The sequence below is a fragment of the Herpailurus yagouaroundi genome, unplaced genomic scaffold, assembly GCF_014898765.1.
Source record: "Herpailurus yagouaroundi ecotype Mexico unplaced genomic scaffold, PumYag 160, whole genome shotgun sequence".
In the NCBI taxonomy this organism is placed as follows: domain Eukaryota; kingdom Metazoa; phylum Chordata; class Mammalia; order Carnivora; family Felidae; genus Herpailurus; species Herpailurus yagouaroundi.
In genome coordinates, this window is record NW_024412401.1 from 49,708,328 (window position 1) to 49,731,750 (window position 23,423).

Here is a 23,423-nt window from a genome sequence, read left to right on the forward strand (position 1 = left end):
AAAATAGCAACATGGACTTAGCTGCAGTCCTTGTGTCTGCCTTTTAGGCCCCTGGCTGCTTGGGAAGAATTCCCACAGGGAGTTCCTGTGGGGTTGCAGGGTAGCCCCTTCACCTGCCCACTGCAGCTTGACCCGGGTGGTCAAGGCCAAGCTGGGTTGTGGCCGACTGGTTTATTTGGCTCACGCTTACCAAGTGCCCTCTCTGCGTTGGGCCCTGTGGGCTCTGCTGCGGGTCCAGCAGCACCAGATGTGGCCTTCCCTTGAGCAGCCTGTGGTCCTGGGCAAGAGGCCAAGGTGATTACATGCTTCTTCCAACAAAATGCGACCCAACAGAGACTTTAGAAGATGTTCCCTCCAGGCCACCATTCCTAGTTTACTCTGGGGGAACGATGTACACACATGCAACGTGCATGTACGTCCATACTTCTTCATTTCCGTTTACTAGATCATGGATGGATTTCAATGCCAAAAGCCTTATTTGTAATAGCTGTAGAATATTCTGCAATATGATTAAATCCTAATTTAATTAGTCCTCTGTGGACATTTAAGTTTCCAGTTTTTCATAATTATAAGCAGTCTTAGAGTGAGCATCTCCTAAATATCCCCCTGTGCATTTATGTGAATATTTTTGTAGGAAATATTCAAAGGACTTCTTGGTAGGTCTTGCCAGATTACCTTCCAGAAGATATTTTGCCAGTTTATACTCCTCTCAGCAGGACATGAACGTGCCCTTTTTACCACCTTAGCTGCTGCTGCTGGTGGGTGGTCTTCAGTTTTCCTAATCTCCCAATCTGGTAGGTAAAAAGATCTTTAGTTATCAGGTATCTCTTTCCATATGTTTGTTGGTCCCCTGCATTTAAGCATCTGTGAAGTGGCCGTCTGTGTCCTTTGCCCACTTTTCTAAGGGAATGTTGAGCTTTTTATGCAAGATACTCCATGTACAAGGCTGGAGGTAACTGGGTTCCCCTGGAAGTGCGAGATGCCAGCAGGAGCATGCCTAGGCTGGCACATCGAAGAGGACTTCCCGGAGAAGGTGGCGTTCATCTGCTGGGATTTCCCGTTGAAAACGTTACATCTGCTGAACAAAAATGGATGGAGTTTGTTTGTTTGTTTCTAGGATAAGGATGGAACAGTTGATGTCCATCACTCAGGAGGAGACCGAGAACCTGCGGAGGCGTGAGATTGCCTGTGAGTCTCGGGTGGGAGGTACGGGGTCCTGGGAGCAGGGCTTGTCTGACTGGGGGCAGAGGGTGGACTGCCTTCTCTCTGTACGTACGGCAGATGCTGAGCGTGTGTCCTTGAGGGAGGCTGCAAAGTCCAGACATGGAGCGTGGGCCCTGGTGTCAGGCTGACGCAGGAACAAGCCTGTGACCTCACGGGACTACTGGTCCCTAACTGTTCTGAACCTCTGTGTTCTTCCCTTTAACTGGGGAGGATGACTGTTACCGCCCCCTAGTGTCCTTCTGAAGGTCAGATGAGCTAATACCTGGCACTAAGTGAACATCCCACTGAGGCTGTACCGTTTCTGTTGTCAAGAGCTGTGGTCGGCCCCACTTGGGCTCCTGGGAGCTGCCCGTCCTGCCATTCCCAGGAGGTGGTCCTGGGGCACCACACTGTCCATACTTAATGAGGGGGGCCTTCCGGTCTGATCCTGAGAGCTCAGAGGATCAAGCCACGTGCCAAGGAAGGCCAGGGGTCAGTTCCTCCTCTTTTAAAATGACTCTCTTTGGACAGCACCATCCTCCTGAGCCTGGATACTAGAGCAGAATGCTGCACACAGGCCCCGCGCCAGGCGCTGTCCACACACCACCTCCCCTCACTACCTCCTGCTGGGGTGTCCTTAACGTCCCTGTTGTAAATTATCCACCACTTAGAAAAAAGAAAACTTGTGTTTGCATCTCCAGAAGATATTTGTCGGTAAATAGATTGGGAATAGTATCGGTGTTGGGAACTTTTGTTTTCGCCTTTCAAACTTCCCTCCCTGTTGCTTAGCTTCTTATAAATGAGCATTTTTGTTGTTAAGTGTTTATTTTTAAGAAAGAGAACATGGGGGGGGGGGGCAGAGCAGAGAGAGAGAGACACACCCAGAATCTGAAGCAGGCTCCAGGCTCCGAGCTGTCAGCACAGAGCCCAATGGGGCTCAAACTCACGAACCCTGAGATCATGACTTGAACCAAAGTCAGACGCTCAACCGACTGAGCCACCCAGGCACCCTAAGCATGTAGTTTTTTTAAGTTTATTTATTTATTTAGAGAGCATGCACATAGGGGAGGGACAGAGAGAGAGAGAGAGAGAGAGAGAAAATCCCAAGCCTGCTCCGTCCACACTGTCAGTGCAGAGCCCAACACAGGGCTCTGTCCCACAAACTGACATCACGACTTGAGCTGAAATCAAGAGTTGGACGCTTAACCACTGAGCTACCCAGGCACCCTGAAAATGAGCATGTGTTTTTATAATGAAAGAATTTCAGTAAAAATAACAAAAAGGCAAGAAAAGGTAATAACCAGAGTAGTTGAGGACATGTGTAGTATCAGGCTGCCCTGTGCACAGCCAAAGGGGATGTGAATCAGCAGCATGTTTCTGGAAGGCAGAAAGGGACATTCCTATTTATTCATGGCCTTAAAACTGTACTCTTAAAAATTATTCTTAGGAAATAATCAGATTGCACAAGGATGTTTGAGCAAGGACGTTTATCATTTAATAATTGCAAAAAGAGTCCAAATGCCCCCAGATAGAAGATCACCTAACTAAACTTTTGTGATCCGGGCACCGCCATCCCCTGCAGCCGAAACCTCACGCTGCCTCGTGGACATGGGGAGGTGGTGACAGACCATGAGAAGTGGTTGTGTTTAGGGTTGTGACATTTGAAAATTTTTTATCGTGGTAAAATATGTAACATAATGTCTGCCGTTTTAACCACTTTTAATTATCCAATTCTGTGGCTCGAAGTACATTCATGTTGTTACGCAGCCATCTCCAGAACCTTCCCAAACTGGAATTCTGTGGAATTCTGTCCCCGTTAAATGCTCCTCTCCACCCCCCTCCCCCAGCTCCCGTACAGCACCCCATTCCACTTTGTCTGAATTTGATGACTCTAGATACCCCCACATAAGTGGAGTCCTCCAGCATCTGTCGTTTTGTGACTGCCTTCTTTCACTCAGCATAACGTCCTCGAGGTTCATCCATGTTGTAGCAGGTACCAATTTCCCTCCTTTTTAAGGCTGTGAATAATATTCCATTGTGGAGGGGCACCTGGGTGGCTCAGTCAGTTGAACATCTGACTTTAAGTGTTTGTTTTTGAGAGACAGCACAAGTAAGGGAGAGGTGGGGGAGGGACAGAGAAAGAGGGAAACAGAGGATCTGAAGTGAACTCTGGACTGACAGCAGAGAGCCTGACACAGGGCACAACCGTGAGATCATGACCTGAACCAAAGTTCGACTCTTAACCATCTGAGCCACCCAGGAGCCCCTGAGCATCTGACTCTTAATTTCGACTCAGGTCATGATCTCCTGTTTCATGGGTTCGGACCCCATGTTGGGCTCTATGCTGACAGCACATAGCCTGCTTGGGCCGGACTCCCTCGCCCTGCCCCCGCCCCTCCCCCCGCATGCGTGCTCTCTCAAAGTTAAAAAATATCCCACTGTGTGTATATACCACATTTTGTTTATCAGTGGACACTTGGCTTTCTTCCACCTTTTGGCCATTGTGAATAACAGTGCTACGAACATGAGTGTACGAGTGTTCAGTTCTCTGCTTTCAATTCTCTCATCTTAATTTTTTAAAAATCCATAAATATGTATTAAAAATTGGAAGGATATGTATCAAAATTAATATCTTTGGGTGATAGATGATAGAAGATCTTGTGTGTGTGCTGTTCAGTGTTTTACAATTAGCCTTTCAAGCGTAAGTCACTTGCATCGTTGAAAAAAAGTGGGGTTTTTTTTAAGGATAAGTATGAGGTGGGTGATGAGCAAACCCTCCAAGGCCCCCCGGGAGCGGTGCCCTTTTCTCAGCCCACCCCCCCGTGTTTCCTCAGCCGCCATGCAGCAGATGCTGACTGAGAGCTGTACAAACCGGCTCATCCAGGTGGCCTACGAGTCCCAGAGGCAGAATTTGGTCCAGCAGGCCTGTTCCAGGTAAGGTAAGGAGAGGCTTCCTGAGTTGGGGTGCTGACTCAGGACCCAGGATCATGGGGTGAGAGCTGGGCTCTGAAGTTCCCGCCTCAGCCATGCTGTCAGGGGCAGGCGGTGACTGGTCTTTGTGGTTTTTCCAGCTGGACCCCATGGTTGTGTCAGGCCATGGTAAAGTGACAGCGCTCACCCCTGCTTCTCCCGCACTTTCGGTGAGCCAGGCGTCCCGCCACGTGGTGTGTGTTAGCTTATTAAATCTACGAGGGACAATGTTGTGACTAGCCCCGTTTTGTCACAACATCTGAGGCTCAGAGAGACTGTGGGACGCACCCAAGGAAATCTAGCAAGTGGTAGAGCCAGGGTTCAAACCCAGGCAGAGTGGTGTGATCTAGCGTCCGTGTGGGTTGGGAGCAGGGTGTCCTGGAGGAGATGCTAATGGAGTCGCTTTCACACTGGTGGCAGCTTGGGGTCCGGCTGTCCAAGTTCATCACATCTCTGTGGGTTTGTCTGTTGAAGGAGCCACATGTGCCGGCACAGCCAGGGGAGCAAAGCTGTTGGGGCTCAGGAGACGGGCCAGGAGCACAGACTGCCTTGTGTTCCCCCGCCCCCTCGCCCCACCTTCCCCTGTGTCCTCACAGAGGTGAGGTGTGGAGCATCTCTCCCTCCTTTCTTGGTGGTAGCACATCGCGCTTAGGAGCGTGGTGGACAGACCTGCATTCAGGCCCCATTTCTTCTGTCCGTAACCGTGAAGTGCTGGGCCAGTTAGTTTCTCTCCTGAGCCTCAGTTTTCTTATCAGAAAAACAGGGATAAGTCACAGTACCTACCTCTGGAGTTGTTGGAGGATTGAAATAATAAACTCAAAACCAACATTATGCCCAAGTATGGACATACGTGAGGATGCAGGGTTTGAATTTTTGTGCCCAAAGCACTCTACTTGTTCTAAGGGGAGATTCACGACCAGGGCGAGAAATGCTGGGGGCCCACGGTGAGATGTGGTTGTTTTGACCCAGCAGGAGAGCTTTCTCATGGCCCGAGTGGCTCAACTAGGAGGTCAGGAGCTCCATGCTGGTGGTGACACGGCAGAGGCCAGGCCACCACTTCAAAGGGCATTGTAGAGGGGATCCTGATGGAGGGGTGGATGAGCGGACCCGGAGATGGTCTCTCCCAAGTCCCAAGACACACGGACACCCATCGCCTTCCCTCTAGGGCCACGGGGTTCAGACTAACTCTGTGTCTGTGCCCAGCCCGGGGTGTAGCCCCCCGCGGGTCCTTCTTGAGTATTTTTGAATGAGTAAATGGCTTGTCTTGATCTCTAAGGTCCTTGGCAGAAAATGTTCAGAGAGTGAATTAATTTGCTGTCTTTCTGGCAGCATGGCCGAAATGGATGAGCGATTCCAGCAGATACTGTCATGGCAGCAGATGGATCAGAACAAAGCCATCAGCCAGATCCTGCAGGAGGTGAGCCCTTGCCTAGGGTGTGAGGGTGGGGGGCCCAGGGCACGAGTGGGGGCAGGGGTACAAGGGCGTGAGGGCGGGGGCTCGAGGTGGGCACAGGAGGGGTGCCTGGAGGGCTCGGTTGGTTAAGCTTCCGACTTTGGTTCAGATCATGAACTCGCGGTTCGTGAGTTTGAGCCCAGCGTCAGGCTCTGTGCTGACAGCCCAGAACCTGGAGCCTGCTTCCGATTCTGTGTCTCCCTTTCTCTCTGCCCTTTCCTGGCTCATGTGCACGCGTGCGCTCGCTCGTGCTCTCTCGCTCGCGCTCTCTCTCTCTCAAAAATAAGTAAACTTTAAAAAAAAAAAAGGGGGGGGCGGGCACAGGGAGTCTGGGGCAGAGCATCAGAAATCAACATGGAGCCCTGTCCTTAGAGAGCTTGTTAAGACCCAAGGTGTTTAGTCCATTTAGAAATGTACAGACTCAGGAAGAGGGGGGCAGAGAAAGGGAGAGGGGGGTGGCTTTCTGATCATGGAGATCTAGAGAAGCATTCCCCATTTCCCTGGCAGGCACCCACTCCCCGTGCTGTGTGGCTCCATCGTAAGGACCCCTCAGGGGCAGGATGTGGTGAACATGCCGTGGGGGTGGAGCCCACAAGAGAGCACTGAGGCGCCTTGACTTCTTCCAGACTGCACACTTCCATCTGCTCCCTCACCTTCCTCATCAGTGAAATGGGGCAGTAAAAAGCCCCCACATCACTGGTTGTGGGAAGTCCGTGTACAATGCAGGAGCAGCACTGAGTGTAGCATCTGGCGCTGATAAGCCTTTCATAAGTATGGTCTCTGAAATGCGAACAAGTGAGCTGAAAAGTCACGTGCTTGCTAGCAGGCAGAGTAGTCCTACGTTAAAGTGTTTTTGAGCAGATTTTGAGCCTTCCCCTGGCATGAGCCACTGGGAAAGCGAGGCCGCCAAGCACCTGCTGAGCAGCCCCTGTCAGCAGCCCCTGCTGTCTTGCAGAGTGCCATGCAGAAGGCTGCGTTTGAGGCTCTGCAGGTGAAGAAGGACCTCATGCACCAGCAGATCAGGAAGCAGGTGGGTGCTGTGGGCGGTGCCCCCGCCGCCCCCCCCTTCCTGCGTGCTTTCCTGGACGGCATAGGTGGCTCTTTCCTGTGCTGGCTCAGCGAGTGGACTTCCCCAGATGTGACCGGTTCCTTTCCCACGACGCCCTGGGCAGACGGGAAGGGTAGTGCCCGACTGCGGCCTGGAGCCCCTGGGCGGCCTCTGCACCCACCACACTCCAGGCAGGACCCCCTTGCTGGGGAAGTGCAGTTGGCTTCACCCCGGCCACCTCTGTCAGCTCAGGTGGAGAAGCTGGAGGGTGGATGGGGTGTCCCACGGGGGCAGACGGGTCCCGATGTCCCCGAGGGCGGATGTGCTGAGGTCCCAGCTCTGCCGGCAACCTGCAGGCTCTGCTGGACCCTCTGGGCTTTCTGGAGGGTGCGGTGGACCGTGGGCGCGCAGGCTGGAGACGGAGTCGGCTTTCAGGTCTCGGGAGTGGTCATCACATCCTACTTGGCACACTTTGAATTGTACATTTTTGCATGTGTATTTTTTTCTTTTTATTCTTTTCCTTTTTGGCCAAAACCAACTTCTCACTTTATTTCCCTCTTTAATTTCAACCCCACCTTGCCGGACATGAAGCTCATTCCTCTGACCTGGGGTTGGTTGGGGCCATAGGAACTTAGGGGCAAGAACCATAGGGGTCACAGGCTTAGGGCAGAGGAGTCGCTGGCTATGGGGTCTGACCCCCAGACATCCTCACTGTGGGTGATTCTGACCCACCAGGCCACCTGTTCCCCTTCAGACCCTGAGCAGGGACGTCCCCGAGAAAGGGCTCACTTACTGACCTGCTCTGTGTCCTTGAGCAAGTCACTTAACCTCACTGAGCCTCAACTTCCCCATCTATAAAATGGAGACCAGAATACCTCCTAGTACCCAGAGGAGATTTGATGAAATGACACAGATACAGTACACAGCACAGGCCTCACACACAGAATGCTCCGTAAGCATCAGCCACTATCATTAATGGTATTACAGTATTACACAGTCCCCTCCGTTACCCTCTGCTCTCCTCTGTGATGGCAGTTACAGGAAGCGAGAGAGTCAGATGCGTACAGCACTCAGGACTTGTGTCTGGTCTGCACTCTGGCCTGAACCTTAAAGGAAGGCCCGTCTCCATTTCATAAGCTCTTGGCACCCTCTGTGGTCCAGGCCGTACGATCAGCTCCTGAACAACAGTTCACCAGGACAGGCCCGTCCGTGTCCCATAAGCGCTCGGGGCCCTGGAATAGCTGATTATTTTAAACTCCCACTGAGAGCTTTCCCAAGGCACCTAAGTCCCCTTCATTCCTGAGCCCCTCGAAAGGTTTCTTAGACCCCACTTGGCCTTCAGAGAGCAGCACAGATTCGAACCTTGGTTAATGTGAATTAAAAAAAAAAAACCCTGTCTCGTCTTCTGTTTAGATTAAGTTAATAGAAACTGAGTTATTGCAGCTGACACAGCTGGAGGTAAAGAGGAAGTCCCTGGACACAGAGGCATTGCAGGTACGTAGGGCTCCCTGGCCTGTCCCTCCCGCCCCAGAGGAAATCCCCACCCGGGCCCCCCATGCCTCCCTCCCAGCAGCCGCTCCCCAACAGGCAGATGGTCTTCTCTGTGACTGTGATGGGAGCACAGCCTGGGGGCTGAGCTCAGCACAGGCCAAGGTTAGGGTCAGGTCAGCCTATTGCTCAGCAGGAGGGTCAGAGGAAAGAGGGTTTCATTGCCAAGGCTCACCCAGACCCATTTCCATCTCTTTGTTTTGAAGGAGGGTCACTGCTGAGCTCCCTGTCTCTCTAAGCCATGCTTCTAGGGTGCTGGTTCAACTCAGGGGCTTGACATCCTCTGGGGAAGGAGCTTTCTTGGTGTCCCAAGGATGTCTGGAGGAAAGCGCCCAACTGTTAATGTGTCACTCCCTGCAGGTGGCTTCTCTGGGAGCCCTGGGCTCGGTGTCCTGCTTGTCTAGTGTGGGGGCAGCAGGGACCGGCAGGTGGCGTCCTGGACTGTGTGTCCGGGACCTGGGCCTTCTCCCAGTGTAGTCCCGCTTTGTGATCTGGGCAGGCAGGGGAAGAAGGCTGGACTCTGCCCTTCTCTGACCCCTTTCTGCCCAAAGGGGATTGATTAATGGTGTGTGAGGACCTGTGCCCACACCAGGCTTCTGAGCAGAGCCACCTGTCTGTCCCTGTGTCTGTCCTCAGCAGACAAGTCTTAAATTGTCCCCTGGCTTCTAGACTCAGTAAAAGCGTGCTAAGGTCTATAGTCCTGGTGTGTGGGCTGCCACAGGTGTGCCGTGTGACCTTAGGTCACCTCCCCTCTTAGGCCTTCGTTTCTCCCCTCCGTAAAATGAAATAATCTTCAGGCCCAGCCTGCGTCACAGGGCCACCCCACGGGGGTGAGCTCACCAACGCAAGGCCCTTTGGGAGCCTTGCCGTGGCCCTCAGAGAGGAGGGGCTTGGGGTAGCTCTCAGAGAAGACACAGCCACCGTACTTGGCAGGTACCCATGTCTCCTGGCCGTTCGAGCTTGTGGGGCTCCCATCTGGGGGGGCCTCCATGGGTTTCCAAGAGTAAGAAACAAGTGGAACAGAGACGCAGGCGAGGGCTTCACTCCAGTTTGCATGTGCCTCCATCTGTGTGAGAGCCTTCCAGACTCCTACGGGGATACACCCCAACCTGCCCTGCTTGTGCTTCTGCCCACATGCCCTGCCTGTAGTCCGTGAGACTGCAGTCACACACCTGTGACTTATCATTTCCTTTGATGTTTCTTACCATTCCACTGTCGTCAGTCACTAGATCCCATGCCTGGCCTGACCCCCCACGGGGAGAAGATGGGGAGGGGATGCCCAGACGGAGGGGCCCTTTGGCTGTGTCCCCCAGCGCTCAACCTAATTGAGTTGGGCCCACTGTGGGGTCCCTGCTGCCGGGCTTGGAAAAGGCAGGGAGGGGTGGGACTTGCCACTCCCTGGGGACTCTGGGCGCCAGAGCTATGCACTTCCAGCGGCACTGGGCCTGCTCTTGTGTTGCAGGAGATGATCTCAGAGCAGCGCTGGGCCCTGAGCTCCCTGCTCCAGCAGCTGCTCAAGGAGAAGACACAGCGGGAGGAAGAGCTCCGGGAAATCCTGGTGCGCTCGGCTTCTGCGTCCCGGTCGCACATGGGTTCGCTTTCCCTAAACACACTTGCCATTCTTAGAAGCGCTTTTGTTCAAGTAATAGTGGCTCATCAGAGAAAAAATGGAACGTACAGAGGAAAAGAATCTCCCTCCCGAGAGTTCTCGAAAGCTAACATTTGGATGTGTGTTTTCTAAACACTGCGATGCATCTTTATAAGCTGTGCGTGGATGTTCTGTGTAAGCCTCAGATGGAGCACATCCCTTTAGAACTAGCTTCTCTGCGTCTGTTCTCTTCGTGTCTCTGAAATGTCCTCTGCGCTCTCCCAGGCTGCGTTTGGATGGGCCATCGTAGCCTCTTGCCCAGAATTCACACTACTTCCAGTTTTTCACTTTTCTGAGCAGTGCTGTCTTTGTAGCTAAGTATTGACAATGGCCGTGAGTATTCATTCAAGGCAGATGCCCAGGAGGGGACTTTCTGTGTCCAGGGTAGGCTGTTTAATAAGCTTTTGACAGGAGATACCCAGCTGTCCCCTATACCCAAATGGGTTTGAGGCTGGCACATTGTCAGAGTGGCAGAGCCCCATTTAAGGGTGGCAAGTTGGGGTCATTTTCACCAGACCCTGTGGGCATCTGAGTGGTGGAGACGGAGGCCAGGCCCGCCAGCTGGGGCTCAGAGACTCGGTCGCTCCTATGGTGTCCTCGCTGCTCCAGACATCCTCTGAGCTCCTGTGGGCAGAGCCCCTGCAGACTGCAGGGAAGAGGGAGACCAGCTTCCACAGCCCCCCACCAGCCCTTGTGATGTGCTGAGGCCAGTCAGAAGCTGCCTGTTCCTCACCATCCCCCACTGCCATAGCCTGCAAGTTGCATTAACATGCGAACAGTGCGTTAGCCTCATGCAGCAGCTGCCATGTGCTCTGGTCCTGTGCTCCTGCCCTCGAGGGGCCTCAGAGGACTCCCCATCCAGGGAAGGAAGAACCACCTCAGCAGATGGTGACTGTCAGGGTCATGGGCTCCAGAAGAGTGCTGTGGCTGCAGCCCAGGGAGGGTAGGGACCAGCAGAGGGGAGCAGCTCCCCAAGGTCTGGCAGGGACCACCAAAGGACAGCCAGGCCCCCCCAGGGGATGGGGGAAATGCCTGTGTTGAAGTCCTGCAGCCCACATCTTATTTGGTCCCCACCGTGTGGCCACAGTCCTGGCTCCTGGCTGGCTTGCTCAGAGTACAAGTCTTAAGGCAAAACAGACTTGTGTCCAAGTCCTGGCCCTGACCACAGGCAGCTTTCACCTGAGCAGGTTCCTGGTCACTCTGAGCCTCCCTTTCCTCACCTGTGCAGTTGCCCGCCCCCCCCACCCCCACCACCACCAGAGCTGTGCAAATTAAGGAAAATGGCATCTCGGTGCATAGTGGGGTCTGGCACACAGCACTCTGAAAACATTCGCTGCTGCTGTTAGTATCATTTGTTCACAGCCCCGGCCCCAGCGCCTAGAACCATGTGTGGTCTAGAACAATACTCGGTGACTGCTTGTTCATGGAGGAATGAAGGAACCTGTTTCAGTACCTTGTCTAATTCTTTAGCTTTGTCAGAAGGGTGAAGCCCATTCTAGAAGCTCATATTGTCCTTAGAATCCTATTTTGTCTCCCTGCCTGTCACAAGCTCCTGAGCCCAAGTAGGGGGCCTGCAGAGCGTGGTGCCAGGTGTCTGCAGCCCAGATTCAGGCCCCGCCCCCAGATGGCCCTGGCTGAGGTTGCTCACAGCAGAAACGGGGGTAGAGGGACTTCCTGCCTTTCCCGTTCAGTAGTTTAAACAGTGAGGCCATGGTGGCTGGGAACATCGTTTGTAAATTACCAAACACCGCCCCACTCCCTGCACCTGCCCAGAGCATCGTTTACAGTTGCCACGGTCATTAGACTTTTTATTTACTGATTTATAGCTGATGGTACTTGTTTTGTCCCTGGCAGACAGAGTTAGAAGCCAAAAGTGAAACCAGGCAGGAAAATTACTGGCTGATTCAGTATCAACGGCTTTTGAACCAGAAACCCTTGTCCTTGAAGCTGCAGGTAAGGGCTGCTGGCACCCACCCTTCCCGAGAGCCCTCCTGTGCCTTGGTGATATCTGGGTTCTTGATCTTTCTAGTTTATTTCTGTTCATATTTCTGGGGACAAGTGTGCTAAGCCCTGGAGGGACAGAAGAGAGAAGGACGGGTGCATTCATCTGGTCAGAGGCCAACACAGGTGGGCCACAGGAGCTGCCTACAGACACCTGCCGTGGGCAGGACGGAGATGCCCCCCAACACACACACACTGGTTTTTGTTGGGGCGCCTGGGTGGCTCAGTCGGTTAAGCGGCTGACTTCGGCTCAGGTCATGATCTCGCAGCTCGTGAGTTCGAGCCCCGCGTCAGGCTCTGTGCTGATAGCTCGGAGCCTGGAGCCTGTTTCCGATTCTGTGGCTCCCTCTCTCTGACCCTCCCCCATTCATGCTCTGTCTCTCTCTGTCTCAAAAATAAATAAACGTTAAAAAATAATAATAATAATGGGCAGTTCGCCAGGCGTATACCTAATAGATCATCTCAGTGTTTCTAGACAACTGCATAGCATTTAGTATCTGGATGAACCCTCGTTATTTTAAACAGCCCCCTCTTGATAGGTACTTGATTGCTCACCATGTTCCCATTTCCAGGTAGAGTGGCAGTGAGCTTCCTAGTACCTTTATCTCTACTTCCGTATGCGTTTTTGTAGGAAAGATGCCCAGGAGACCCATCCTAAGTACATCCGGAGCCTTTGTTTGCCACTGTAAGTAACGAGGTCTCGTTTGCCTGCGCTCAGCTTCCCCGTGGGTCTGTCCTGCAGGAAGAAGGCATGGAACGCCAGCTGGCAGCCCTCCTGGTGGATCTGTCGGCTGAACACTACCTGCCCATCTTTGCCCACCACCGCATCTCCCTGGACACGCTGAGCCGGATGAGCCCTGGGGACCTGGCCAAGGTGGGAAGCAGCAGCCCCTCAGGGGAGGTTGAGGGGTGAACCGAGCCGCTGTCCGATCCGCCAAGAGTCGACTTACTCTGGTGGGGTTCTTGGTGAGGTCTGCCGTTACCCAGTGGTCCAGGGTCCGCTTGCTTCCAGGTGGCCAGAACACCTACCCCATCGGTCCCTAACCCCCTGCGTGTGTCCTGCACGCCATCTGCCTAAGAAAATTCAGGGATGTGAGTTCTGACCCCAGGCTGCCCCACCCGCTCAGATTGGACCTTCACGTTGTGGGCCCAAGACAAGTCCTTGCAGGTCTGCTCCAGCCCTGGCCCACGCCGTGGTGTTGCAGACGTGGCACGGCAGCACTTCCTGAACCTGCTTGCTTCTGGGTAGAGCTGAGCACCTTGCATTACTTGATTTACTCTTCATGTGAGCCAAATAATGGCGGCCCACATCTCTAGCGTTTGCCTGCGCCGGGTGCTATTCTAAGTGCTTCTCGAGTGCTAGCACCTTGAACCCTCCCAACAACCCAGGCAGAAGGGTATTCTTGTCCCTGTCATTTTTCAGATGAGGAAGCTGAGACACAGCAAGGTGGTAACTTGCCCAAGGTCACACAGCGGAGCTAGGACTCGAGCGTGATTGGTCTGGTGCCAGAGTCCATGCCGTTTACCACTCTGCTGCTGTGTCACCTGTCCCTTGGCCCAGAAACCGAGGCTCTGGAGGGCTGCACGGGGGCTCTGCCTCCCAAGGGACCGTGTGGTTCCAGCACTCGGCCTTGGCGTGAACCGCCTGGCCCTTCCCGTGAACTCTGATCCTGGATCCTGTCTTACTGGTTGTCGTGGGGTTGACATGCAGTCATGCAGGTGAAGGAGTCCCTTCCTTGGTGCAGGGGAAGCACGTGCTAAACTGTAGCTGTTACTAGTGTCAGTTTCCTTTGGGGCCTCTGTTTCTCTCCCTGCCACCTGGTCATCTTCATAGCTGTGGTACTGCACTGGGGCAGGGTCAACTGGGTGTTGACCCTAGGGCCCAGGCCTCCATGTGTCCAGCGGAAGGTGCCAGAAGCCATGAGGCAGTCCTGATGGCTCTGTACTGTGCAGCAAGCTCTCGCGCAGCCCAGGCCATAACTTGCTTTTCCTTGAACTGGCTCAGGTGGGCGTCTCGGAAGCCGGCCTGCAGCACGAGATCCTGCGGAGAGTCCAGGAGCTGTTGGGTGCGGCCAGGATCCAGCCAGGTACCAACGCCAGGACACCTCCTGAGCAGAGGCCCCCACCTTACTTGTGGACTGTGGCTCGGGGCGTCCCCTGTTTACATTTCAGGACGAGAACTGAGGGCCGGTCCTAGCCCCTGCCAGTCCTTAAGATTCCCTCCCAAAGGAACAGGATTTACAAACGGGAAAAACGGGCCACAAAAATGGGGGAACAAAGAAGCTTCCTTGCAGAAGAGGCCCTCCTGGTTCCCTGTCCTAGAACCTTCCCTAAAGCTACTCTACAAACACAGGGAACCACACACCCAGATCCTTGAGTAGAGGGAGAAACCAGCCCTAGCCAGTGCCTGACACTGCCTCGGGCAGGCCTGTGGTTGGACGTGGAACAAGGTTCGTGGTGACCTGTGAAAGGGGTAAAGGCAGGTCATAAAGCCACTCCAGCTGCGCCTGGAGGCCCGGATAAGGTAGGTGCTGTGGCTGCCGTGGGAGTAGATGGGCGTCGGGGATCTCCTGTGTCCGAGCATAATCCGGGTACGAGGTGTTTGTCAACTGCTTTACAGGTACCGTGTCATGGCACCTCTGGCAGGTGGGTGCTGCTGTTCCTTTCATTTGAGAGATGAGGGAACTGAGGCGGAGAGGGGCTAATGTGTCTGCCGTAACCTCACACAGCTGGCGAGTGTATGTAAACCTCAGTACAGCTGAGCTTTACTGCCTCCCTCGAGAAGAGGCCGAGGGGCCTTGGCAAGGGAAGCACGCCTGGCACAAGGATGAAGGCAGGGGGCGAGCCCGTGGCACTGCCAGCCTCAGGCAGGGTCCGTTCAGGGGAGAGACTAAAGGTGGGGTGGCCAGACCAGATTGCAGGGGCGAGGCAGGAGCTCTGCTGCCGGCAGGGAGGAGGCCCTGGGCCCCCAGGCGTCTGGGCCAGTGGCAGTGCCATGACGTCCTCGGGCTCCAGCTGTCTAGCCAGTTTTATTCCAGAGACACTGACCCAACCTAACCAAGTCCCTAAACTCAGTCCTTTCATTAGACACCTTCCTCCCCTTGCAGATGTTTTCCAACCCTGATCCCTCCTGCTGTCAGACTGGAGGTCAGGTTAAGTTTGACATCAGGAGTTGGGGTCTCCTCATCCCACCCCCCCCAACAAAGATTCCCTTCACTCTGAGCCCCTCCCCCTCCTGACACCTGCCTCCCACAGTCCCCCACCATCCCCAGGGCGGCTTCCCGACTGTGTCCACCTGCAGGGAAGGCTGGGTGGGATGGTTTCCTCTCAGCAGCAGAAGGGGCAGGAGACCTTCAGCCATTTTCCTAACATTCTCTTACTGCTCCCAGAACTTGGTAGGTGTCCCGTTACATATAGAACAGCCCCTTGACGGTGATGGTTTGGGGGCGCCATGGTACCTTTAGAGGGCCTAGTGTTGTAACAGCCTTAAAAAATATATATTCAGATGTTTCCAATTATAAAAACTTCTCCTTCAAACCATAGGGTAGATGGAAAAATGTGAGCCGTGATCAGGATGGGCGTCAGGGCTGCCGAAGACTCGGGGATGGGGGTGTACTTTGCATGATATGAAAGAGACTGCATTTTGTAAGGGCTGATTCTGGTGTCTTGCCTGTTGGGAACCCGGTGGGGGATGCTGGCTCTAGGGCAGAGGAGGGGCAAGGGTGGAGGGGACAGCCTTGGGGGCTTCTCCTTCCTCTCCCTACTTCCTGGTGACCTGAGGGCAGCGGCCCATCCTGTCTCCTGGAGGAGGGGCTGAGAGCATTGCCCCATCCACTGCAGAGTCCCTAACCGAGAACTCCTACACCACGGCTCTACCACCAGATGGCCCTGTGGTCTTGGACAAGTGGCTGCCCTTCCCTGAAAGGGACAAGCCCTCTTGCAGGGTGGCCATGAAGGATCCGGGGAATGGTCAGGGGTCAGAGGCCCCAGATAACCAGCACTGTGGCGATCCCTGCCAGCCTCCCTGCACTCCTGCCTTACAGAGGAGGGAATGAGGCTCAGAAAAGAGTTAAGGGGGCCCTTACCCCTACCGTGAGATCAAAGTGTGCCCCTCCTGAGCTCACTGTCCACTCGTGGCAGGCAGAGCCAGGGGACCCCCTGTGGGGTTGGGATCACTGGGCCATGACCCTGGCTCAGCCTATCCCTCTGGTCCTCACAGAGCCACTGAACCCACCCAAGGGTGAGGTCCCTGGGGCCATGGAGGTGCCCACCGCCCCCGAGGAGCTGCCTGAGTCCGTGAGCCCGTCTGCTCCCCCGGCAGAGCTGGAGGTGCAGACTTCAGAGTGCGTCGTGTGCCTGGAACAGGAGGTGAGTCTGGGGCAGCAGCCCCTCTCCCCACGCACCAGCCGGGCCGGCACCCATCCTGAGCCTTTCCAGACTCGTGTTCTTTCTAGACACTTTTTTTCATTGGTAGAAGTGTATTGTGTTCATTAGAAACTTTGGGAAATCCAGGAAAGCAAAAAATACAGGCAATTACCGTGATCCTATGACCCAAATGTGAGCATTTTCTGGGGTTTATTTTCTTTTTTTGAAAGAGGGGGCTTTCCCCCCCTACTTAAGAAAAATTTCCCATGTCCTTAAATACTAACAGCACAATTTTCTCTGAAGAGGCTTTTAAAAAGCTGTCTTTAAAAATCTATAACAAATTAATGTTTATTGTAAAAATTAACATAGTGTATAAAATCTCCCCTCCCTCTGCCGTGCCATCCTACTTAAAAGAAGCAACCATGTTAGCAGTTGAATTACTCCACGGCCATGATGTGTAGGGAGGTGTTGGTGATAAATGGAACCAAACCCCTGCTTTTGGGCCCCATGTTTCTTCCTGCAAACCCTGCTGTACCAAATAGCCTTGAACGGAGTTGATTATTTCCTCAGGATAAATCCTAAAAAGAGGAAATGCCGAAGCAAAGCGCAAGCGTGCTTACGAGGCTTCCGCTCCATGCTGTTGGGAGTAGTTTGTAGACCGAGGGGCTGATCAGGATACAAAAAGGCAACAATTAAGACGGTCTACGCGTCCAAGGGGCAGGGCTGGTGAGACGCCGTGTGGCCTCCCATGTAGCTGTCGGAGGGCATGGAGGGTCCAGGACTGGTGGTGGGTGATGACCACCATCACGTGGTGCTATCGGGTGGTATCAGATGCTTCCGGTAAAGGACGGCGGGGCAGGGGGAGGTTGCCCAGCCTCCAGGAACAGGCGGGGCAGGACCCAGACGCTCCCCCTCCCTCCTCAGGCCCAGATGATCTTCCTCAATTGCGGCCACGTCTGCTGCTGCCAGCAGTGCTGCCAACCGCTGCGCACCTGCCCGCTGTGCCGCCGGGAGATCGTGCAGCGCCTCCGCATCTACCACAGCGGCTGAGCCGCCGCCTGCTCCGGACAGACCCGTGCAGCTCCCCTCTGCCCTGGGCCCTCGTCTCACAGCCTGGAGGTGCCCCCCGCCCCGCCCCTCCACGCACACCGGGGCGGAGGGCGGCGGAGCGTTCCAGACCCTGACGCGGCCGGTGTGAACGCGGTGGAGGAAGGGAGGACTCGCGGCCTGAGGACAGGGTCTGGGGTTTGGAGAAGCCTCCGTCTGAGCAGGAGACTGCGTGTCCTGGCCTCTGCGCTTGCCAGCCCTCTGTGCCGGTCCCCGCCCCTCCAGGAGCCCCGGGATCCTCGGCAGGAGGGTCCTCGGCAGGGTAACTTGGACAGCGCCGTCCCTCACGGTGGGTGCTGGGAGCGAAGGAGGGCCCCAACCCAGAAGTGGGGGAGGCCGGGGGTAGAGCTGGTGTGTGGTGTCGCCGTGGATCACTCTGGGCCGTCCTCAGGTTGTCCAGTGTAGGCCTTGTGCCACAAGTGACATTGGTCCCTCCTCACCTCCCTCTCTGGGTCCCCCTGCTGTCCAGATGTGCACCTCCTAGCCACCCCCATCCACCCCACCCCACCCCATCTCACAGGCAGGCAACCAGCTTGCAGACCCAAAGCAGGAATGTCAATAAATCCCCTTCCAGCCTGCTCCTTCCGTGTCATCACTGGGGCCCCCAGGAGCCTGGGGAGAGGAGGGGGCGGGCTTTACCTCAGTCAGGCAAAAGGAGGCAGGAGGTACAGGCATTCTCAAATGCAAAGTTAAACAAAATTCCCCTCATTACAGGTGGACAGACAGACTGGGCTCAGAAGGGCACAGGGAGGGTCAGCCGGAGCAGGTTGGCGGGGCAGCGGTGGGGGGTTGGGGAGGAGCAGAGGCATAAGAGAGTGGAGGCAGAAGCTGCCGAATGCCCAGTGCCTGGCAGCTGGGACAGGGCAGTGCTGGGTCTGGAGCCTGCCAGAGGTTTGATTCCCAAACCCGTGCAGTTGTGCAAGTTGTTCATTGTACAATTTTAGAAGGAGCCATGTACCTGTACTTGATGTAGAGCTGCACATTTATTGTGCATTTTCTGGTAGATGGTTTTGAACCGAGGACAGCTTTCTTTGAGCTAGAGGTGGGTCTGATTAGGGTACCTGGGCTCTGCCTCCAGCTACCCCTAACCCTGGCCGGCCTTCCAAGACTCCTTTCCCCACGAGTTAAGCGTGGGACACGATGGGGCCCGGATGCAGGCCAGTGGCCACCAGGGGGCACCCAGGTGCAATACTGGAAGCCCTGAGGTGGCAGAGCCCTGTCTCCCCTAGGCCTCTGTTTCCCTGCCTCATTAGGTCCTGTGGACTGAAACAGGATAGGACGAGGCCCCCTGTGAGTTCTGTTTTCCAGGCAAGAGCTGGGGTCTCCTCCCATACCCTATCCCCTCCCACCCAGGACCTGGGGAGCTTTGGTGGCTCCCTCTGCCCCAGACTTGGGCTCACCTTGGCCAAGAGGGGAGACTGAGACCTGGGTGGGCAGGGCTACTTCGGGCACAGTGTTTTCCGAACCACCTGGACCCCTCACTAGGCCCTGGGAGAAAGGAATTTTAGGACTGCCCCCTCCTGCTTTTATAGATGAGGAGCCTGAGGCTGAGTGTGGTGCCTTGCCAAGGACAACAGCAACACTGCACTTGAATCTCTGGTCGCTGCCCCCATAGTCCCTGCTGTTTCTCACCCCAGCCCCGTTGACCGGCCCTCAGCCACAGACCGCCATGGACAGGCTGGCACCAGGGAAGCCAGGGGGTGTGTCCCATGCCCCATAACCTCCAAGGGTCCACACCTTCCTGGGCCTCAGTTTACATGGTGGTGAAATGGTAATGAGGACACCCCCCTCCTAGAGTGGCTCTGGGGCTCCTGGTCCTGCACAGAAAGCGCACACACCACAGTAAGTGCTCGGTAAAGGCTGTGTGAAGAGTCTTGGGGGCCAACGCTGCTGTTTGGATCTGTGGATCCAGCTTGAGCCCAAGGGCCAACTCCCACTGTGCACGCCCCAGGGCCACATGGCCTGTAAGATGCTGCCATCCCCCTTGGCCTCACCATCGCCAGGGGCTACCCGAGGAACACCCTGCACCGATCTGGCTGAGAGAGCCGAGCTGCCGCCAGGCCAGCCACCTACGTGCCCTGCATGCCTTCTCTCAGGGTCGGTTTCCTCTAAGATGGGGTAACACAGGCACTCGGACTGAGCCCAGAAAGCCAGGGCGCACTGCTGCTGTGGGACAGGCCCAGCCCCGGTCTCCTCCTGCCGGCACCACACACACAGGCCACTGGCTTTAAATCATTTATTGATTAGTAAAGCTTAACCAGTTTGCATAATATTTTCAGTACAATATCTGGGAATGACGATTGAGAAAACCCCAAGGCACTAGAGGAGAGCATCTGAACACATGAACGAGATGGCAGGTTAGTGAGGCACTGGAGAGTCCGGCTGGGGGGACCAAGGGGGCCCTGAGCACCAGCCACCACGTATGTCCCATGGGTCTGAAGCCCCTGCCCTAGGAAGGGGACGGAGGGTGCGGGGCAGAGGAGGGCGCTGGGGCAGGCAGGAAGTCCTGGTCCCTGGGGACAGGGCTGCCAGGGTGGAGCTACCTCGGCTAGACCTTCACCCCCAGGAACAAGCCGCTGTGGAAGGAGCGCATCTGAGAAGGGAATTTTCAGGGTGAGGTGACTTGGAGGCAACAACAGCCAAGCCACAGCCTGACCCCAAATCCTCAGAGGGGCCACCGGCAGCGCCTTGGGGAGCTGTACTCAGCTCCCCTGGTGGACAATGTGTACCTTGGCAGTGGCCCACAGATGAATCTCCACCCCCACCCCGCAGACCCCGTCTCCGAGCACACGGCCACACTCCCCTCCATCCTACCCCGCAGCATGTGGCCGAGACAGGCAAGGGGGACAGAGGGACTCCGGGAGGCTGGCTGCCAATAGGCAGGAGATAGGCTAAGTGGTGGGGGTGGGGGGGTGCAGAAGCCTGCTCCACTTCCAGCAGCCTTCCATCTGCCACCTCAGCCTGCCTTGAAGACACTCCCAGCAATACTTCCCCACAGACCCCCTCTTCCCTCCCTTGAGACACTTCCTCTCCACAGACCAGCACATTCTGGGCCTTTCTCATTCCAATCCAAGCCACCTCACCCCTCCTCCTCCATGAGGCATCCCCCTCAACCCAGCAGCCCCAGCCTGGCTACAGTCGGAAGACCCCTCCTTGCACCTCCCCTCACCCAGAGCAGGGAAAACAAGGCCCGTGTCCCCTCCCAAACTGGCCTCTCAGGGCCCAGCCTGGATTGAGGAGGACACTGGGGCCCCCAGTGCTCCCTGGTCCTGGTTCTGATAAAGCCCTTGGTGAGAAGGGAGAGAAGCCAGTGGCCAAGTAACACAACAAGCAACCACTCTACCTCCATCTTTCTGAGAAGGCTGGCGAGACCCGGGAGGGAAACCGAGGCCATAAAAGGCAGGAGAGGAGGACCCAGGGAATCGGTGATCACTGGGTACACCTCAGCCCCTCGGCTGTGCCCAGCTTCCAGCACAAGCAGGAAGCCCAAGATCATGCCACAGAAGAGAAAACAGGAGCAAAGTGTGACCAAACCCAATAAAGTGACTCAGGTGGCCCCACCGACCTCCACCCCAAGGCACAGACCCGGGGCTCCCCGCCTAGAGCCAAGCCTGCCTGTGCCTTGGAGGGGGTGACCCATGTCCAGCAGAAGCTCAGGGGTGACCGGCCTAGAACTCAGTCTGTACCCCTGCGCTGTCCTCGGTGGTGGTGTGGATGGGGGGGCGGCCACCAGGGCTGGATACCTGCTCCCCAGTCTCCTGGTCACTAGGTTTGGGGGGCTCAAGGTCCGCAGCTTTTCCAGGAGGGGGTTGCCGAAGGGGCGAGGCTGGCGGCGAGGAGGCCTCAGGGGCTGCCACGGGCTGGGGGCTCTCTTGGGAGGGGGCCCCGTTGAGCAGAGGGCCAGCCGGTGGGGGGCTCTCAGCCCGCAGATCCCGGGCCAGCAGACCGCGCAGCTCGGTGACACTGTCCGGGGACGCAGGTGATAGTGGCTCCGAGCCAGCCTCAAAAGGCAGCCCTGCCTCCTCGTCCTGGACCACGGACACCACCTGCTTGGCACGCCGTCGCTTTTCCGAAAGCGGGGCTGCTTCCGGGATGCTGGGGCTGCCACTGTCCCCACCACTGCCACCATACTCCTCACCCCAGTCGATGGGTGCACCCTCCGCCAGCAGGTGCAAGTTGGGGTCACTATTGTGCATGACCATGCTGTCCCGGTACAGGTTGTGTTTCCTCTGCACAGCGGCCTCCTTCACAGCTGTGGAGCCCAAGGTGGGGGGGTCGGGACATTTACCACGGGTTCCATGGCCGCCGCCACCACCCCCTACACTGCGCCCAAATATGACCCACGTCATCCCCTCCAGGCCTCCCGACAGCCAGACCTGGGGTCATGATTGGGAACTGTCCCCCCACCCGGCCAGGCCTCACTGCTGGCGAGGAGTAGTGGTTACCGGGCTGGTAACCACCGTGTCAGCCTGTCCCTCGTACCAAAGACCGGAGAGGACACTAAGGCCCAGAGAAGCAAGTCTACCCTCCTACGTCCCCACCGCGTGCCTGACCCAACCCCCAGGCCTGTCTCGCCATCTTTGCAGGACGACCTCTCAGCAGCCCTGTCTACCGGCCCGCGGGCAGTGACGGTCCCCACCCGGCACGACGCCGGCCCTCCCATACCCTGCAGGATGTCCTTCATCACCGTCTGCAACACCACCTCCTCGTACGTGTTCTCCACTAGGATGAACCTGGCAAAGTCCTCGAAGATCAGCTCCTGGAACCGGGGCAGCTCCTGCGGCGGCAGGGTGGGCAGGGACAGAGCAGGGGGTGGTCAGGCCCGCCCTGGGCTCGGGGACCGCGGAGGGGGCTGTGCTCAGGGGGGGGGGGCCGCAGCAGACTTGGCCGGGGCGGGGGGCTCACCGACTTGCACGTGGGCGCCAGCTTCTTGAGCAGGAAGGGGATGGTGATCTGCAACAGCGCCTCCCGGAAGAATCGCTTCCGCACCGAGCTACTATCGTAGTCGTATTTCTGCCAGGGCAGAGGGGCCAGGGGCGGGGTCGCTAGGTCTGACCTGAGCCTTGCCCTCCTCCTCCTCTGTGGGGGCAGAGGTCCATGGTGCCTCCCCCGGGGGCAGCCATCCTGGTACCGGCCCAGGGGCCCGGCCTCACCTTGAGCACGCGCTCCAGGATCCGCTGGATGGACTTGCACAGCTCCTCCTTGGTGGGCCCCTTCCCCAGCTCCTGGTGCAGGAGGGTCTCGAAGGTGTACACGGCATTGTCCATTTGCTGTGGGGCACACCATGGAGTGCGTCAAGGCCCCGGAGGGAGCACAGCCCCCTTCCTGCATGCCTGGGCGGGGGCGGGGGGCCTCCTCAGCCAGCCCCCACCAGGCCTGCCAGGGAGGCGTAGGGGCGGCCTGCGTGCTCATTCCCTCGTTCACCCACATCTTTCCTGAATGTCTACTGTGCACTGGCATAATGCCAAGCACCGGGCCAGTCCCTGCCTCGAGGAAGCAGAGATCCTGGGCCCTGCAGGAAGGGACTTGGGGAGTAAGGAGGGCCTCCCGGAGGAAGGGGGTCTCCAGGTAGAAACCTGAAAGAGGAGGCCAGATCAGCCAGAGGAACGAGTGTCCCAGCAGACGGGAGCACCCAAGAGGCTGGAGCAGGAGTGAGCATTCCAGGGGCTGCACGGGGGCCAGGGCCTAAGGCCCGGATAGGGGCCTACGCTGGGCCGGTGGAAGGTGGGTGACGGGCATGGAGCAGCGGGGAGGGGGGCTGCTCCGGGCCCACCTCTCGCATGTGGATCTGGGCTCGCTGCTTGAACACGGCCGTGCTGGACACATCGAAACGCTGCTGCAGCCCATCAAGCCGCAGTGGCTCCATCTTCTCGTAGCAGCTCTGCATCTTGAGGGGGTGGGACGCCAGCTGGGACAGCTTCTCCATGTACTGCAGGGAAGCAGGGATGTGTAGGACCTGAGCGGGGGCCGCCGGGGCGGGGGCAGTGCCTGCAGACCCACACCCTGCCTCGGCGCTGGGGCTCCAGGCACTGGCCACCTGCAGGGGGTGGTGGCTGGGGGAGCCCAGGGAACGAAGGCTG

General features: G+C 56.5%; 2 protein-coding genes across 6 annotated transcripts in view; one reads left to right on the forward strand and one right to left on the reverse strand.

The window, feature by feature from the left end:
* LRSAM1 (leucine rich repeat and sterile alpha motif containing 1) overlaps positions 1 to 17,922 on the forward strand; it is a 39,731-nt gene extending 21,809 nt beyond the window's left edge. For 2 of the 4 annotated variants that reach the window (XM_040482384.1, XM_040482388.1), the window contains 11 exons: positions 1,118 to 1,188; positions 4,038 to 4,137; positions 5,503 to 5,590; positions 6,582 to 6,656; positions 8,088 to 8,168; positions 9,685 to 9,780; positions 11,725 to 11,823; positions 12,614 to 12,745; positions 13,877 to 13,958; positions 16,091 to 16,239; positions 17,161 to 17,922. In XM_040482384.1, the coding sequence (XP_040338318.1) occupies positions 1,118 to 1,188; positions 4,038 to 4,137; positions 5,503 to 5,590; positions 6,582 to 6,656; positions 8,088 to 8,168; positions 9,685 to 9,780; positions 11,725 to 11,823; positions 12,614 to 12,745; positions 13,877 to 13,958; positions 16,091 to 16,239; positions 17,161 to 17,286 (1,099 nt within the window). In that variant the 3' untranslated portion in view covers positions 17,287 to 17,922. Of the gene's footprint in view, positions 1 to 1,117; positions 1,189 to 4,037; positions 4,138 to 5,502; positions 5,591 to 6,581; positions 6,657 to 8,087; positions 8,169 to 9,684; positions 9,781 to 11,724; positions 11,824 to 12,613; positions 12,746 to 13,876; positions 13,959 to 15,414; positions 15,517 to 16,090; positions 16,240 to 17,160 lie in introns of those variants that run through there. The other 2 variants (XR_005792726.1, XM_040482385.1) reach the window with 2 other exon arrangements.
* Positions 17,923 to 19,565: 1,643 nt separating this feature from the next.
* The window catches only part of NIBAN2 (niban apoptosis regulator 2), a 54,104-nt gene continuing 50,246 nt past the window's right edge, over positions 19,566 to 23,423 (reverse strand). The window contains exons 10-14 of one of the 2 annotated variants that reach the window (XM_040482382.1): positions 23,117 to 23,272; positions 22,497 to 22,613; positions 22,249 to 22,356; positions 22,009 to 22,120; positions 19,566 to 21,595 (exon numbers count right to left, since the gene is read on the reverse strand). In XM_040482382.1, coding sequence (XP_040338316.1) covers positions 21,012 to 21,595; positions 22,009 to 22,120; positions 22,249 to 22,356; positions 22,497 to 22,613; positions 23,117 to 23,272 — 1,077 coding nt within the window. In that variant the 3' untranslated portion in view covers positions 19,566 to 21,011. The remainder of the gene's footprint in view (positions 21,596 to 22,008; positions 22,121 to 22,248; positions 22,357 to 22,496; positions 22,614 to 23,116; positions 23,273 to 23,423) is intronic. The other variant, XM_040482383.1, reaches the window with a different exon arrangement.